The 18,600-nt window shown below is 43.2% G+C and overlaps 1 protein-coding gene across 2 annotated transcripts in view; it reads right to left on the minus strand.

The window, feature by feature from the left end:
• Positions 1-18,600, minus strand: part of LOC106590681 (procollagen-lysine,2-oxoglutarate 5-dioxygenase 2) — a 131,877-nt gene that overhangs the window by 65,197 nt on the left and 48,080 nt on the right. For both annotated transcript variants that reach the window (XM_014181840.3, XM_014181839.3), the window contains exons 5-7: positions 12,406-12,518; positions 10,453-10,516; positions 5,031-5,128 (exon numbers count right to left, since the gene is read on the minus strand). In XM_014181840.3, the coding sequence (XP_014037315.3) occupies positions 5,031-5,128; positions 10,453-10,516; positions 12,406-12,518 (275 nt within the window). The remainder of the gene's footprint in view (positions 1-5,030; positions 5,129-10,452; positions 10,517-12,405; positions 12,519-18,600) is intronic.

Consider the following 18,600-nt stretch of genomic DNA (forward strand, 5'->3'; position numbering starts at 1 on the left):
GTCTCCTCTGGATGGATTTGGTGGGGGGATGAGTGTCTCTTCTGGATGGATTTGGTGGGGGGACGAGTGTCTCCTCTGGATGGATTTGGTGGGGGGACGAGTGTCTCCTCTGGATGGATTTGGTGGGGGGACGAGTGTCTCCTCTGGATGGATTTGGTGGGGGGATGAGTGTCTCCTCTGGATGGATTTGGTGGGGGACGAGTGTCTCTTCTGGATGGATTTGGTGGGGGGACGAGTGTCTCCTCTGGATGGATTTGGTGGGGGGACGAGTGTCTCCTCTGGATGGATTTGGTGGGGGACGAGTGTCTCCTCTGGATGGATTTGGTGGGGGGATGAGTGTCTCCTCTGGATGGATTTGGTGGGGGGATGAGTGTCTCCTCTGGATGGATTTGGTGGGGGACGAGTGTCTCCTCTGGATGGATTTGGTGGGGGGACGAGTGTCTCCTCTGGATGGATTTGGTGGGGGGACGAGTGTCTCCTCTGGATGGATTTGGTGGGGGGACGAGTGTCTCCTCTGGATGGATTTGGTGGGGGGACGAGTGTCTCCTCTGGATGGATTTGGTGGGGGGACGAGTGTCTCCTCTGGATGGATTTGGTGGGGGGACGAGTGTCTCCTCTGGATGGATTTGGTGGGGGGACGAGTGTCTCTTCTGGATGGATTTGGTGGGGGGACGAGTGTCTCCTCTGGATGGATTTGGTGGGGGGACGAGTGTCTCCTCTGGATGGATTTGGTGGGGGGACGAGTGTCTCCTCTGGATGGATTTGGTGGGGGGACGAGTGTCTCCTCTGGATGGATTTGGTGGGGGGACGAGTGTCTCCTCTGGATGGATTTGGTGGGGGGACGAGTGTCTCCTCTGGATGGATTTGGTGGGGGGACGAGTGTCTCCTCTGGATGGATTTGGTGGGGGATGAGTGTCTCCTCTGGATGGATTTGGTGTTTGATGAGTGTCTCCTTGTGTTGTCTCCTCTGGATGGAGTTACAGGTGGCACATTTGCTGATAAAGATCTTTACGTCCTCCATAATCTTTGGCCAGAAAACAACATCAACGTGCCTTTCTGAGACTGGCCTCTATGCCTGGTTGGCCAGAGTGTATTTTGTGTAGAAAGTCAGAGTGTAACATGTCAGGGATATAGACCCTGTTTCCTTTAAATATCAGTCCATTTTTCTGTGGTGAGCTACTCTTTGTACGTCCAGAAATCTTTCAGTGTGTGACTCACAGCCGGTTTGGTTCCAGGCCAGCCGTGGTTGATTTGTGCGTACAGAGCCTCAAAACAGTGGGTCCTGGCAACAGTGTGCTTTGATTGACTCCATTGTCTTAGTTGAGATGTTGACATCACTGGTGTGATCCACCTGTTCCAGGTCAGTTGTGACTAGACCCATAGCGTTGACCGTGGCTGGTGTTTGCATTTGTCTGTGCTCTGTTGTTGATTGAGCTGTTCTGGACAGGAAGTCAGCTACAGTTGAAGATGGAAGTTTACATACACTTAGGTTGGAGTCATTAAAACTCGTTTTTCAACCACTCCACAAATATCTTGTTAACAAACTATAGTTTTGGCAAGTTAGTGAGGACATCTACTTTCTGACACAAGTAATTTTTCCAAAAATTGTTTACAGACAGATTATTTCAATTATAATTCACGGTTTCACAATTCCAGTGGGTCAGAAGTTTACATACACTAAGTTGACTGTGCCAGAAAGTTATGTCATGGCTTAAGAAGATTCTGATAGGCTAATTGACATAATTTGAGTCAATTGGAGCTGTGCCTGTGGATGTATTTCAAGGCCTCCCTTCAAACTTAGTGCCTCTTTGTTTGACATCATTGTTAAATAAAAAGAAATCAGCCAAGACCTCAGAGAATAAATTGTGGACCTCCACAAGTCTGGAAATTGCTCCCAAGGATGAACCAAATGCCTGAAGGTACCATGTTCATCTGTACAAACAATAGTACGCAAGTATAAACACCATGGGACATGCAGCCGTCATACTGCTCAGAAAGGAGACGCGTTCTGTCTCCTAGAGATGAACGTACTTTGATGCGAAAAGTGAAAATCAATTCCAGAACAACAGCAAAGGACCTTGTGAAGATTCTGGAGGAAACGGGTACAAAAGTATTTATATCCACAATAAAACGAGTCCTATATCGACATAACCTGAAAGGCCGCTCAGCAAGGAAGAAGCCACTGCTCCAAAACCGCCATAAAAAAGTCAGACTACGGTTTGCAACTGCACATGGGGACAAAGATCGTACTGTTTGGAGAAATATCCTCTGGTCTGATGAAACAAAAATAGAACTGTTTGGCCATAATGACCATCATTATCTTTGGAGGAAAAAGGGGGAGGCTTGCAAGCCGAAGAACACCATCCCAACCGTGAAGCATGGGGGTGGCAGCATCATGTTGTGGGGGTGCTTTGCTGCAGGAGGGACTGGTGCACTTCACAAAATATATGTTGATATATTGAAGCAACCTTAAGACATCAGTCAGGAAGTTAAAGCTTGGTCGCAAATGGGTCTTCCAAATGGACATTGACCCCAAACATACTTCCAAAGTTGTGGCAAAATGGCTTAATGTCAACAAAGTCAAGGTACTGGAGTGGCCATCACAAAGCCCTGACCTCAATCCTATAGAAAATGTGTGGGCAGAACTGAAAAAATGTGTGCGAGCAAGGAGACCTACAAACCTGACTCCGTTACACCAGCTTTGTCAGGAGGAATGGGCCAAAATTCACCCAACTTATTGTGGGAAGCATGTGGAAGGCTACCCGAAACGTTTGACTCAAGTTAAACAATTTAAAGGCAATGCTACCAAATATTAATTGAGTGTATGTAAACTTCTGACCCACTGGGAATGTGATGAAAGAAATAAAAGCTGAAATAAATCATTCTCTCTACTATTATTCTAACATTTCACATTCTTAAAACAAAGTGTTGATCCTAACTGACCTAAGACAGGGAATTTTTACTAGGATTAAATGTCAGGAATTATGAGAAACTGAGTTTAAATGTATTTGTATGTAAACTTCCCACTACAACTGTAGATGTAGTTCTTTGCCTTGTTTGTATTGCACGTGGAGTTGGTATCTTTATAGCCTTTTCAACATTCTCTGCAGTCATTTGAGTGCTGTGAGTAGGGATTTCATAAAAAGAATCTCAAATTTGTTGTGGCTGTGTATTGTAATAAACTCTCTGCCATACAGATACTGGTCAAACTTGTCACATGCAAAAACAACGGAGAGATATTCAATCTGTGCATCTCTTTGTTCTGGCTGAGTCAATGTTCTGGAGGCAAAAAGCAACAGGTTGTCCTTTCTGTAGAAGGGCTGCACCCAAACCTGCCTCACTGGCATCACACTGGCGTGTGAGTTCATCATTCAGGTCGTAGTATTTGAGCACTAGGTGTTGTGACTGTTTGATAGTCTCAACTGCTGCGTCATGCTGTGGTAGCCGTGTTTAGTTAATGTCCCTGTTTTTTATTTATTTTACCTTTATTTAACTTGGCAAGTCGGTTAACAACAAATTCTTATTTTCAATGACGGCCTAGGAACAGTGGGTTAACTGCCTTGTTCAGGGGCAGAACAACAGATTTGTACCTTGTCAGCTCGGGGATTCGATCTTGCAACCTTTCGGGGTACTAGTCCAACGCTCTGACCGCTAGGCTACCTGTCGCCCCAGGTAGTCAGTGTTCTGAGCGGCTCACACACATCAGATAGGCGGGGGGCATGAATGTTGCAAGATAGTTCACAAACCTCAACTTGAAGTCGGTCGGTGTTAACCCATGTTCTGAACGGCTGTTATTTTCTCTGGGTCAAGGCGAAGGCCCTCCGTGTTGAGAAGATGACCCATGTATATCACACAAGGTAGCTTTAACATGAGTTTCTATTGGTTCAGCTTCAGGTTGACATTATCTTGCTCCGTGCAGGAGATCTGTAAGGTTTCTGTCATGATCTGACATCGCCTCGTCCTGTGTGTCACCACATCCAGAGATCACACTCATTCTTTTTAGTCCCTGTAGTCCTTCACCGCTGGTAATCTTCAGCTGCTGGCTTGATTCCAAAATGGCATTCTCAGCCATCTATAACTGCATACTACTTCCTGTCCTGGAAGTTGTTGGATAGCTGCTCACTTCATCAAGTTTGACTTGCTAATATCCCATCTTTGTCATTGAGTACTGAGAATACATTTGCGTTGGATATTTCGTGTTGAACCTTTGAATTAAAATCTTAGAATCATCTGGAAGTGTGATCTCAGTAAGGCTTTGTTGAGTGTATATTGAGTGCTGCATGTATATTCATATTTAATCCTGTTTTTCCAATGATAAACCATTTTGCTGATCCATGGTGTTGGCTCTGATGACTTTCATGATAATGTCTACATTGTCCATTGAATGTATGGCCTTTGTGATCTTTTCCTTCAGTGGAATAGGCATTCAGTCTTGGTAGCTGCTACACAGGTCTCGAGGGCTGCACTGTCTGCTTCTAGGTGTAGCTCTCCAGGAAGGCATCCAAGCCCATCCAACACGTCCTTGTACTTGGAGATAATGTCCTCAGTTGTCATGATGACCTCAGTGGATGTGGTGCTTGCGGACGTGATGTAAAACATACCTGTGGTTCACATGTAGTAGACTGTATCACTAAACAGAATTTTGCGGAATCCCTGCTTCTAGAGCTCTGTTAGTACACAGCTCGTTTCATTGGAAGACCTTTGCAATTTCAGGGAGATTTACACCGTTTTAAACTATGACATTTGTTTTTATAAATGTGTAGCCTATTTGGAAAGGAAGCTCAGAAAGTCAACCAGAAAGCAAGCCTTCCAAGCATATCTAGAGGAATACCTCTGTTATCATTCTAACTACAATGAAGAAATGTGAAACACTGACATGATTCAGCAAAGCTGGTTTTTGTTTTCTCCAGAAACAGAGATGGTAACTGGTTCTGAACTGCGGCCATGGATCTGTACCCAGACACCTGGAAAGTGGTTATTATCGTGGATGATTCCGGGCATGTTGGAAATGTAAATATTGTCTTACTCACTTTGGTGTTTGCGTTGCCATGGATGATCACTGGCAGGGTGTCGTACACAGTGTTTCTCACACGGGCACTCTTCGTTCCAAACTTCAAGAGAACCTCGTCTGGAGTGAGAGAGAGGAGAACAGAAGAACGACAGGGGTTCAACATGCTGGCTACTGTAGGGAGAGAGAAGAACAGGGTTCAACATGCTGGCTACTGTAAGGAGAGAGAAGAACAGGGTTCAACATGCTGGCTACTGTAAGGAGAGAGAAGAACAGGGTTCAACATGCTGGCTACTGTAAGGAGAGAGAAGAACAGGGTTCAACATGCTGGCTACTGTAAGGAGAGAGAAGAACAGGGTTCAACATGCTGGCTACTGTAAGGAGAGAGAAGAACAGGGTTCAACATGCTGGCTACTGTAGGGAGAGAGAAGAACAGGGTTCAACATGCTGGCTACTGTAAGGAGAGAGAAGAACAGGGTTCAACATGCTGGCTACTGTAAGGAGAGAGAAGAACAGGGTTCAACATGCTGGCTACTGTAAGGAGAGAGAAGAACAGGGTTCAACATGCTGGCTACTGTAAGGAGAGAGAAGAACAGGGTTCAACATGCTGGCTACTGTAGGGTGAGAGAAGAACAACAGGGTTCAACATGCTGGCTACTGTAAGGAGAGAGAAGAACAGGGTTCAACATGCTGGCTACTGTAAGGTGAGAGAAGAACAACAGGGTTCAACATGCTGGCTACTGTAAGGAGGGAGAAGAAAAACTGGGTTCAACATGCTGGCTACTGTAGGGAGAGAGAAGAACAACAGTGTTCAACATGCTGGCTACTGTAGGGTGAGAGAAGAACAACAGTGTTCAACATGCTGGCTACTGTAAGGAGGGAAAAGAACAACAGGGTTCAACATGCTGGCTACTGTAAGGAGGGAAAAGAACAACAGGGTTCAACATGCTGGATACTGTAAGGAGAGAGAAGAACAACTGGGTACAGAACAGTCCTGGGCGAGAGCCTCTCTTATCTAAACCCAACAAGGGTACCAAAATGACGGTAACTTTCCCAAAACTCCCAGGTTCCTGGTTGGAAGACTTGATTTCCTGCGTATTCCCTTCTGATTACGGGAATCTTCCAACCAGGATTTCTGGAAAATCTGGACATTTTTGAAAAGTTAGCAGAATTTTGCAACCCTTGCCCTCTCTTATCTGACTGTCACAAGGCTCTGTCTGGGCTCTGCCTGGGCTCTGCCTGGGCTCTGTCTGGGCTCTGCCTGGGCTCTGTCTGGGCTCTGTCTGGGCTCTGTCTGGGCTCTGTCTGGGCTCTGTCTGGGCTCTGTCTGGGCTCTGTCCGCTCTTTGGCAAAATACACAGGCTGATACAGAACTCAGTAGCGTAAATTAAATCCCTCTGTGAAGAAGGTTGTGAAAATGCTAAAGTTGCTATTCAGAGATTAGTATGATTCCAAGAGCTATGAACACTTCCCAATAGTTTTAATTTTAAATCAGTCAGTGTGGAATATAAGAAAATAACAGTTTGAGATTAGTTTTAAAACCCATTAGAGTCTAAGCCCTGTCTACTAAGCTCTATGGAGTTTTTAAGAAGGTCAAGGATCATTTAGCTGGTTGATTTAGAATTTTAAGACCCCTTGAAGTATAAAAAAGTTCTTGCCGTAATATGGACTTGGTCTTTTACCAGATAGGGCTGTATATCACCTCTACCTTGTCACAACACAAATGATTGGTTCAAACTCATTAAGAAGGAAAGACATTCCACAAATTACCTTTTAACGAGGCACGCCTGTTAATTAAAATGCATTCCAGACGACTACATCATTAAGCTGGCTGAGAGAATACCAAGAGTGTGCAAAGCTGTCATCAAGGCAAAGGGTGGCTACGTTGAATAATCTGGCTATGATTTGGAAAGGCACACACCTGTCTATATAAGATCCCACTGTTGACAGGAGGTGGTGTGGGGGTGCTTTGCTGGTGACTCTTGTCAGTGATTTATTTAGAATTCAAGCCACACTTAACCAGCATGGCTACCACAGCATTATGCAGCGATACGCCATCTCATCTGGTTTGCACATAGTGGGACTATCATTTGTTATTCAATAGGACAATGACCCAGCACACCTCCAGGCTGTGTAAGCTTTATTTGACCAAGGAGAGTGATGGAGTGCTGCATCAGATGACCTAGCCTCCACAATCACCCGACCTCAACCCAAATGAGATGTTTTGGATGAGTTGGAACGCAGAGTGAGGGAAAAGCAGCCAACAAGTTCTCAGCATATTTGGGAACTTCTTCAAGACTGTTAGAAAAGCATTCCAGGTGAAGCTGATTGAGAGAATGCCAAGAATGCGCAAAGCTGTTATCAAGGCAAAGTGGGGCTACTTCGCAATTCAACGGCTCAGACACGAGAGGTATGTGGCAGGATCTACAGTCAATCACGGACTACAAAAGAAAAACCAGCCCCGTCACGGACCATGATGCCTTGCTCCCAGACAGACGAAACAACTGCTTTGCTCGCTTTGAGGACAATACAGTGCCACTGACACGGCCCGCTACCAAAACCTGCGGGCTCTCCTTCACTGCAGCCAAAGTGTCATCAAGTTTGCAGATGACACTACAGTGGTAGTTTTGATTACCAACAACGACGAGACGGCCTACAGGGAGGAGGTGAGGGCCCTCGGAGTGTGGTGTCAGGAAAATGACCTCACACTCAACGTCAACAAAACAAAGGAGATGATCGTGGACTTCAGGAAACAGCAGAGGGAGCAGCCCCCTATCCACATCGACGGGACAGTAGTGGAGAAGGTGGAAAGTTTTAAGTTCCTCGGTGTACACATCATGGACAAACTGAAATGGTCCACCCACACAGACAGCGTGGTGAAGAAGGCGCAACAGCGCCTCTTCAACCTCAGGAGGCTGAAGAAATGTGGTTTGTCACCAAAAACACTCACAAACCTTTACAGATGCATAATCGAGAGCATCCTGTCGGGCTGTATCACCGCCTGGTACGGCAACTACACCGCTCACAACCGCAGGGCTCTCCAGAGGGTGGTGAGGTCTGCAAACTACCTGCCCTCCAGGACACCTACACCACCCGATGTCACAGGATGGTCAAAAAGATCATCAAGGACAGCAACCACCCGAGCCACTGCCTGTTCACCCCGCTATCATCCAGAAGGCGAGGTCAGTACAGGTGCATCAAAGCTGGAACCGAGAGACTGAAAAAACAGCTTCTATCTCAAGGCCATCAGACTGTTAAACAGCCATCACTAACATAGAGTGGCTGCTGCCAACATACTGACTCATCTCTAGCCACTTTAATAATGGGAAAATTGATGTAATCACTAGCCACTTTATATTATTTATATTATATAATGTTTACATACCCTACATTACTCATCTCATATGTATATACTGTACGTTATACCATCTACTGCATCTTGCCATCTTGATGTAATTAGATGTATCACTAGCCACCTTAAACAATGCCACTTTATATAATGTTTTCATACCCTACAATACTCATCTCATATGTGTATATTGTACTCCATACCATCTACTGCATCTTGCCTATGCCGTTCGGCCATCACTCATTTATATATTTTTATGTACATATTTGTATTCATTCCGTTACACTTGTGTGTACAAGGTAGTTGTTGTGAAATTGTTAGGTTAGATTACTTGTTAGATATTACTGCATGGTCTGAACTAGAAACACAAGCATTTCGCTACACTCGCATTAACATCTGCTAACCATGTGAATGTGACAATACATTTGATTTGAAGAATCTAAAATCTAAAATGTATTTTTTATTTTATTTTTGGGCTTACTACATGATTCCATATGTGTTATTTCATAGTTGTGATGTCTTCACTATTATTCTACAATGTAGAAAACAGTAAAAATAAAGAAAAATCCTGAATGAGTAGATGTGTCCAAACTCTTGACTGGTACTGTGTGTGTATATATATATATATATATATATATATATATGTGTATGTATGTATGTATGTATGTATGTATGTATGTATGTATGTATGTATGTATGTATGTATGTATGTATGTATGTATGTATGATATATATATATATATATATATATATATATATATATATATATATATATATATATAAACTATATGAGGGATTAGAAATGCCGCAGACAATTACAGTGATGGAAACTACTATCTATCTTCAATATAGTAGCTGATCTACCCACTAAAAATAAAAATAAAATGTTAAAACAGTTTCCATACACAGGACATTCAGAAAGTACTCAGACCCCTTCCATTTCCCCACATATTGTTACGTTACAGCCTTATTCTGTAATTTATTAAATTACATGTTTTCCTCATCAATCTACACACAATACCCCATAATGACAAAGCGAAAAGTATTTTTTCTTCATTTTTGCTAATATTTATTTTGCTATTAGACTCGTTTCCATTAATCCTGTTTCCATTAATCATAATTTAAATGTTTCTACAATTTGATTGGAGTCCACCTGTGGTAAATTAAATTGATTGGACATGATTTGGAAAGGCACACTCCTGTCTATATAAGATCCCACAGTTGACAATGCATGTCAGAGCAAAAACCAAGCCATGAGGTTGGAGGAATTGTCCGTAGCGTTCTGAGACGGGATTGTGTCGAGGCACAGATCTGGGGAAGGGTACCAAAACATTTATGCTGCATTGAAGGTCCCCGCAGTTACCTCCATCATTCTTAAATGGAAGAAGTTTGGTACCACCAAGACTCTTCCTAGAGCTGGCCGCCTGGCCAAACTGAGCAATCGGGGGAGAAGGGCCTTGGTCAAGAACCCGATGGTCACTCTGACAGAGCTACAGAGTACCTCTGTGGAGATGGGAGAACCTTCCAGAAGGACAACCATCTCTGCAGCACTCCACCAATCAGGCCTTTATGGTAGAGTGGCCAGGCGGAAGTCACTGTTTGAAAGTTTGTAGGCAAAACCGTTTCCGATGCGAAAGACGATTTTGTAAGAAGACCGATGTTCGGGAAGTCTGACAAACACCGCTTTAGCTCTGTCACCTTTCACCTTTCACCACAGGAAGTGCGACAGGCGGATGCGGTGGATATCTCTAGCTTAAACTGACAGATTTTAACGGGGATGTTTTTATTATGCTAAATTGGATTTCCGGTTGGTCTTGGACATCAATCAACTTAATTATATGTTTTCTTTACTTAACAGATTACTGAAACTCCTGATGACATTGACCTTAGTGGGTTATTAAAAGACAAATAGAGACTTCAGAAATGTTAACCAATAATAAGGGCTTCTTCTGTGAAATGGAAACCTGCGAGATCACAGTGATAAGGACTTCTTCTGTGGAGTGGAAACCTGAGCGTTTACAGTAATAAGGCCTTCTTCTGTGGAGTGGAAACCGTATAGTTTACAGTAATAAGGCATTCCTCTGTGGTAACTCACCAATTGCTCCATTTAAATTCTGGAAAATATGAGACTTGTGGTCCAAACCAATGTTCAAAGTCTCCTGAAAACACAGAGAAAACAGAACAGACAAATGACAAGAGTACCTTATATAACCTACCCTCTGTAAAGGGTCCAGGTATATAACTGTAAAGGGTTAAGGTATATAACCTACCCTCTGTAAAGGGTCCAGGTATATAACTGTAAAGGGTTAAGGTATATAACCTACACTCTGTAAAGGGTCCAGGTATATAACTGTAAAGGGTTAAGGTATATAACCTACCCTCTGTAAAGTGTCCAGGTATATAACTGTAAAGGGTCCAGGTATATAACTGTAAAGGGTCCAGGTATATAACTGTAAAGGGTCCAGGTATATAACTGTAAAGGGTCCAGGTATATAACTGTAAAGGGTCCAGGTATATAACTGTAAAGGGTCCAGGTATATAACTGTAAAGGGTCCAGGGATATAACTGTAAAGGGTCCAGGTATATAACTGTAAAGGGTCCAGGTATATAACTGTAAAGGGTATGGGTATATAACCTACCCTCTGTAAAGGGTCCAGGTATATAACTGTAAATGGTCCAGGTATATAACTGTAAAGGGTCCAGGTATATAACTGTAAAGGGTCCAGGTATATAACTGTAAAGGGTCCAGGTATATAACATACCCTCTGTAAAGGGTCCAAGTATATAACTGTAAAGGGTCCATGTATATAACTGTAAAGGGTCCATGTATATAACTGTAAAGCGTACAGGTGTATAGCAGTAAAGGGTCCAGGTATATAACTGTAAAGGGTCCAGGTAAATAACTGAAAAGGGTACGGGCATATAACTGTAAAGGGTCCAGGAATACAACCTACCCTCTGTAAAGTGTCCAGGTATATAACTGTAAAGAGTACGGGTATATAAATGTAAAGGGTCCAGGGATATAACTGTAAAGGGTCCAGGTATATAACAGTAAAGGGTTCGGGTATTTAACAGTAAAGGGTCCAGGTATATATCTGTAAAGGGTCCAGGTATATAACTGTAAAGGGTACGGGTATATAACAGTAAAGTGTCCAGGTATATAACTGTAAAGGGTCCAGGGATATAACTGTAAAGGGTCCAGGTATATAACAGTAAAGGGTCCAGGGATATAACTGTAAAGGGTCCAGGTATATAACTGTAAAGGGTCCGGGTATATAACTGTAAAGGGTACGGGTATATAACAGTAAAGTGTCCAGGTATATAACAGTAAAGGGTCCAGGGATATAACTGTAAAGGGTCCAGGTATATAACTGTAAAGGGTACAGGTATATAACTTTAAAGGGTCTGGGTATATAACTGTAAAGGGTCCGGGTATATAATTGTAAAGGGTACGGGTATATAACAGTTAAGGGTCCCGGTATATAACTGTAAAGGGGCCAGGGATACAACTGTAAAGGGTACGGGTATATAACTGTAAAGGGTCCAGGTATATAACTGTAAAGGGTCCAGGCATATAACTGTAAAGGGTCCAGGCATATAACTGTAAATGGTACGGGTATATAACAGTAAAGGGTCCAGGTATACAACTGTAAAGGATACGGGTATATAACTGTAAAGGGTCCAGGCATATAACTGTAAAGGGTCCAGGTATATAACTGTAAAGGGTCCAGGGATATAACTGTAAAGGGTCCAGGTATATAACTGTAAAGGGTCCAGGCATATAACTGTAAAGGGTCCAGGCATATAACTGTAAAGGGTCCAGGGATATAACTGTAAAGGGTCCAGGTATATAACTGTAAAGGGTCCAGGGATATAACTGTAAAGGGTCCAGGTATATAACTGTAAAGGGTCCAGGTATATAACTGTAAAGGGTACGAGTATATAATTGTAAAGGGCAGGTTTTATTTAGCAGATGATGTACAGTACCATGAGTGCTTACATTAGCACCACACTCTAACCAACTAAGCCACACAGGACCTATACTTACCCTCTGAAAAGAGTCCAGGTATATTTTGGTGTAGAATAGTTGATCGTCATCATTCTCGTGAAGGTTCCACTGCTCGACAATCTTGTTCACATACGGGGCGTAACCGATGATGCCTAGGGGTTAAAACCAGATGGGGTTAAAACCAGATGGGGTTAAAACCACATTGAGTTCAAACCAGATTGAGTTAACACATTGGGTCCTATAAAACTAAATATAGGGTGGTGATTGTGTAGTATAGGGTGTAGTATAGGGTGTAGTGTAGGGTGTAGTATAGGGTGTAGTGTAGGGTGTAGTATAGGGTGTAGTGTAGTGTAGGGTGTAGTGTAGGGTGTAGTGTAGGGTGTAGTATAGGGTGTAGTGTAGGGTGTAGTATAGGGTGTAGTGTAGGGTGTAGTATAGGGTGTAGTATAGGTGTAGTATAGGGTGTAGTATAGGTGTAGTATAGCGTGTAGTATAGGGTGTAGTATAGGTGTAGTATAGCGTGTAGTATAGCGTGTAGTGTAGGGTGTAGTATTTGGTGTAGTATAGCGTGTAGTATAGGGTGCAGTGCAGGGTGTAGTATAGGATGTAGTATAGGGTGTAGTATAGGGTGTAGTATATGGTGTAGTATAGGGTGTAGTATAGGGTGTAGTATAGGGTGTAGTATAGGCTGTAGTATAGGGTGTAGTACAGGGTGTAGTATAGGGTGTAGTGTAGGGTGTAGTATAGGATGTAGTATAGGGTGTAGTGTAGGGTGTAGTATATGGTGTAGTGTAGGGTGTAGTGTAGGGTGTAGTGTAGGGTGTGTATAGGGTGTGGTATAGGTGTAGTGTAGGGTGTAGTGTAGGGTGTAGTATAGGGTGTAGTGTAGGGTGTAGTATAGGGTGTAGTGTAGGGTGTAGTGTAGGGTGTGTATAGGGTGTAGTATAGGTGTAGTGTAGGGTGTAGTGTAGGATGTAGTATAGGGTGTAGTATAGGGTGTAGTATATGGTGTAGTATAGGGTGTAGTATAGGGTGTGGTATAGTGTGTAGTATAGGCTGTAGTATAGGGTGTAGTACAGGGTGTAGTATAGGGTGTAGTGTAGGGTGTAGTATAGGATGTAGTATAGGGTGTAGTGTAGGGTGTAGTATATGGTGTAGTATATGGTGTAGTATAGGTGTAGTGTAGGGTGTAGTGTAGGGTGTAGTATAGGGTGTAGTGTAGGGTGTTTTATAGTGTGTAGTGTAGGGTGTGTATAGGGTGTAGTATAGGTGTAGTGTAGGGTGTAGTGTAGGGTGTAGTATAGGGTGTAGTGTAGGGTGTTTTATAGTGTGTATTGTAAAAGTGACCGCAAATGTGATTATGCCTGTAAATGCTTTTATTATAAAGGTGCATTTTTATGATGACAATGCTTCTTCCCCAAAACTTGAACCTCCCTCTCTGCTAATGTATATGCCAGTTAGGCTCTACACCCCTTGTAAAGAGGATTAATGTGCTTAATTTTAAGAAGTTATTTGTCAAATTTAGCTGTGATACAAAGTTTGATACATATAGGCCTAGGTTACGTGATGTGTGTGACTATGATTTGAAAAAGTTGTAAAAAAAAAAAAGGCATTAGGCATTGTTTCTTGCCTTACTCTCAACATCTTTCACAAGTGATGATATATAATTCACAAGCTAATATTGTCACCCATCACACTATTCTTGATTTAATCTTGTCTTTACATATACTAAATAATATATGTGTGAAATTTGTTTTAATTTAGAATGGGCCATTTTCAATGCAGGGGAAAAAATACATGTCATCTATACACTTCAAAAGCGAATCGAGGACACTTTTCCTATGGTTCATTATCATGCCAGCCAGGTAGGCTATACTGCTGTTGTAAAGATAAGCAATGTGCTTAATATTAGGAAAGTTGAGAAAGAGGTATAGTCGGCCTAGCCTATAGAAAGCTGATGGGATCCTCCTCTTTTTAATAGAGGCCATCACTCTTGTTTTCTCACGCAATTGCATAGCCTATAGAAATGTTGCACAACATGAGCTCATGGGCTCTCGTGAAATGTTTGATTAGATTTTCTATTTTATTTGCATTGATGTCAGAGAGATTAGAGGGACAATAGAGTGCTGAGTACCAGGCAGTTAGCAAGTTTGGTAGGATACTAATGACCATCAGCAGCATCAGAGCTTGGAGAAGACTAATTACAGTGACTAAACGGTCACGTGGAATTTGACTGCCTTCCTGACTCGTGACCGCCAGTGTGGCGGTAACACGGTCACCGCAACAGCCCTACTCAGGTGATTATAAGGTACAAGACATCTAAAACAACTTGTATTTTTACCTTTATTTAACTAGGCAAGTCAGTTAAGAACAAATTCTTATTTTCAATGACGGCCTATGAACAGTGGGTTAACTGCCTTGTTCAGGGGCAGAAAGACAGATTTCGTACCTTGTCAGCTCAGGGATTTGAACTTGCAACCTTTGGGATACTAGTCCAACGCTCTAACCACTAGGCTCCAAACGGCTTACTCATTTACCTAGCTCTTAGCAATAGTTTTTTTTGTATTAAGTTGTAAATGACAATGCATTGAGAATGGTGTTACTCCTATCAGGGAAAATAAAAAGTAGGGGACGATCCACTTGGAACCGACATGCTGCTCGACTTTATCGTTTCGTCGCTCGTAAAGATGGTGGAATTACGAGGGAATTAAGTCAATGTCGAAATATACGTCACGCTGTATATGTAGACACACCTCCACCTGTCGCGAACGTTGTTGCAATGATCGGACCAAGGTGCAGCGCGGAATGGTTTCATCTATATTCGAGTGAAACGCACAGAAAACAATAAAGAGCAACAACAACAACAACATAAAACGAGCCATGATGCCAAATGTAGTGCTCGCAGGCAACTATACCTAGACAAGATCCCACAACAAACAGGTGGGAAAAGCCTGCCTAAATATGATCCCCAATCAGAGACAACGATAGACAGCTGTCTCTGATTGGGAACCATACCAGGCCAACGTAGAAATACAAAAACTAGAGTACCCACCGTAGTCACACCCTGACCTAACCAAAATAGAGAATAAAAAGGCTCTCTAAGGTCAGGGCGTGACACCACCACAACTTCACCTCTGTTATCTCCACCCCAAATGAATAGAGGGTAAATAGCATGATATTGTTATGCTTAAATTCAAGGTCAGAATATGCATTGAGAGAAAAGTGCATCAAAAAGGGAATTACGCTCCATTTATGCAAACTTAACTCGGGTTGGAATTTCCCCCCAATAGTGAATGTGGTTTATAGACATCGACCTCATACGGTGATCAACTTGTTCTGTAAGTGGAGTACACTGCACTGCTACTGTACGAACAGGCCTTGAGCTATACAGCATAAAATAGCTGTTAAAATAATCATGACCAGGGATGGGAAGTAAGGGATTACATTTAGAGAGGAATCTACACAACCCTGGTCATGATGACCTCTGGTCCTTAGCTCTCATCCTCTAGTGTATTTACCACAGCTGTAAAGTAACCAACCCAACCCTGGTCATGATGACCTCTGGTCCTTAGCTCTCATCCTCTAGTGTATTTACCACAGCTGTAAAGTAACCAACCTGGTCATGATGACCTCTGGTCCTTAGCTCTCTTCCTCTAGTGTATTTACCACAGCTGTAAAGTAACCAACCTGGTCATGATGACCTCTGGTCCTTAGCTCTCATCCTCTAGTGTATTTACCACAGCTGTAAAGTAACCAACCTGGTCATGATGACCTCTGGTCCTTTTCTCTCATCCTCTAGTGTATTTACCGCAGCTGTAAAGTAACCTACCTGGTCATGATGACCTCTGGTCCTTAGCTCTCATCCTCTAGTGTATTTACCACAGCTGTAAAGTAACCTACCTGGTCATGATGACCTCTGGTCCTTTTCTCTCATCCTCTAGTGTATTTACCGCAGCTGTAAAGTAACCTACCTGGTCATGATGACCTCTGGTCCTTAGCTCTCATCCTCTAGTGTATTTACCACAGCTGTAAAGTAACCAACCTGGTCATGATGACCTCTGGTCCTTAGCTCTCATCCTCTAGTGTATTTACCACAGCTGTAAAGTAACCAACCCAACCCTGGTCATGATGACCTCTGGTCCTTAGCTCTCTTCCTCTAGTGTATTTACCACAGCTGTAAAGTAACCAACCCAACCCTGGTCATGATGACCTCTGGTCCTTAGCTCTCATCCTCTAGTGTATTTACCACAGCTGTAAAGTAACCAACCCAACCCTGGTCATGATGACCTCTGGTCCTTAGCTCTCTTCCTCTAGTGTATTTACCACAGCTGTAAAGTAACCAACCCAACCCTGGTCATGATGACCTCTGGTCCTTAGCTCTCATCCTCTAGTGTATTTACCACAGCTGTAAAGTAACCTACCTGGTCATGATGACCTCTGGTCCTTAGCTCTCTTCCTCTAGTGTATTTACCACAGCTGTAAAGTAACCTACCTGGTCATGATGACCTCTGGTCCTTTTCTCTCATCCTCTAGTGTATTTACCACAGCTGTAAAGTAACCTACCTGGTCATGATGACCTCTGGTCCTTAGCTCTCATCCTCTAGTGTATTTACCACAGCTGTAAAGTAACCAACCCAACCCTGGTCATGATGACCTCTGGTCCTTAGCTCTCATCCTCTAGTGTATTTACCACAGCTGTAAAGTAACCTACCTGGTCATGATGACCTCTGGTCCTTAGCTCTCTTCCTCTAGTGTATTTACCACAGCTGTAAAGTAACCTACCTGGTCATGATGACCTCTGGTCCTTTTCTCTCATCCTCTAGTGTATTTACCACAGCTGTAAAGTAACCTACCTGGTCATGATGACCTCTGGTCCTTAGCTCTCATCCTCTAGTGTATTTACCACAGCTGTAAAGTAACCTACCTGGTCATGATGACCTCTGGTCCTTAGCTCTCTTCCTCTAGTGTATTTACCACAGCTGTAAAGTAACCAACCTGGTCATGATGACCTCTGGTCCTTAGCTCTCATCCTCTAGTGTATTTACCACAGCTGTAAAGTAACCAACCTGGTCATGATGACCTCTGGTCCTTAGCTCTCTTCCTCTAGTGTATTTACCACAGCTGTAAAGTAACCAACCCAACCCTGGTCATGATGACCTCTGGTCCTTAGCTCTCTTCCTCTGGTGTATTTACCACAGCTGTAAAGTAACCTACCTGGTCATGATGACCTCTGGTCCTTAGCTCTCATCCTCTAGTGTATTTACCACAGCTGTAAAGTAACCTACCTGGTCATGATGACCTCTGGTCCTTAGCTCTCATCCTCTAGTGTATTTACCACAGCTGTAAAGTAACCAACCTGGTCATGATGACCTCTGGTCCTTTTCTCTCATCCTCTAGTGTATTTACCACAGCTGTAAAGTAACCTACCTGGTCATGATGACCTCTGGTCCTTAGCTCTCTTCCTCTAGTGTATTTACCACAGCTGTAAAGTAACCAACCCAACCCTGGTCATGATGACCTCTGGTCCTTAGCTCTCTTCCTCTGGTGTATTTACCACAGCTGTAAAGTAACCTACCTGGTCATGATGACCTCTGGTCCTTAGCTCTCATCCTCTAGTGTATTTACCACAGCTGTAAAGTAACCTACCTGGTCATGATGACCTCTGGTCCTTAGCTCTCTTCCTCTGGTGTATTTACCACAGCTGTAAATTGCAGGGTTGGGTATGTCCTTTGTCAGTCATTTTTTTTTTTTTTTGGGGGGGGGGGTTTCCGTCACACACTGGAGAACAACTATTACACACCCAGAATGGAATGACATGCAGAGGAAACGCTGCTCGGAGACAGAGGGGAAAAATTACTTCCAGTAAAAGTCACTAAATATAGAGACGTAGACTGATGATGTCATACAGAAGGTAGTTCAATGGGGAAAGCATGAATGTCATATAAAAGAGTGGTGAAAGCGTGATTGGTGAGAGCTTTGTATACTTCAAATTCTACCTTGGAACCTTGTGTTTTTTTATAGGGTTCGATCCAGCCCCGACATAATATTTACAGAAATTACCATCCCTAGCAGACTGTGTGCGGGCCTTGGGCATATGGGCCTGGGCTTTGGGCATATGGGCCTATGCCTTGGGAATATGGGCCTGGGCCTTGGGCATATGGGCCTGGGCATATGGGCCTGGGCATATGGGCCTGGGCATATGGGCCTGGGACTTGGGAATATGGGCCTGGGCCT

This window comes from Salmo salar, chromosome 29 (assembly GCF_965601325.2).
Source record: "Salmo salar chromosome 29, fSalSal1, whole genome shotgun sequence".
Lineage (NCBI taxonomy): Eukaryota > Metazoa > Chordata > Actinopteri > Salmoniformes > Salmonidae > Salmo > Salmo salar.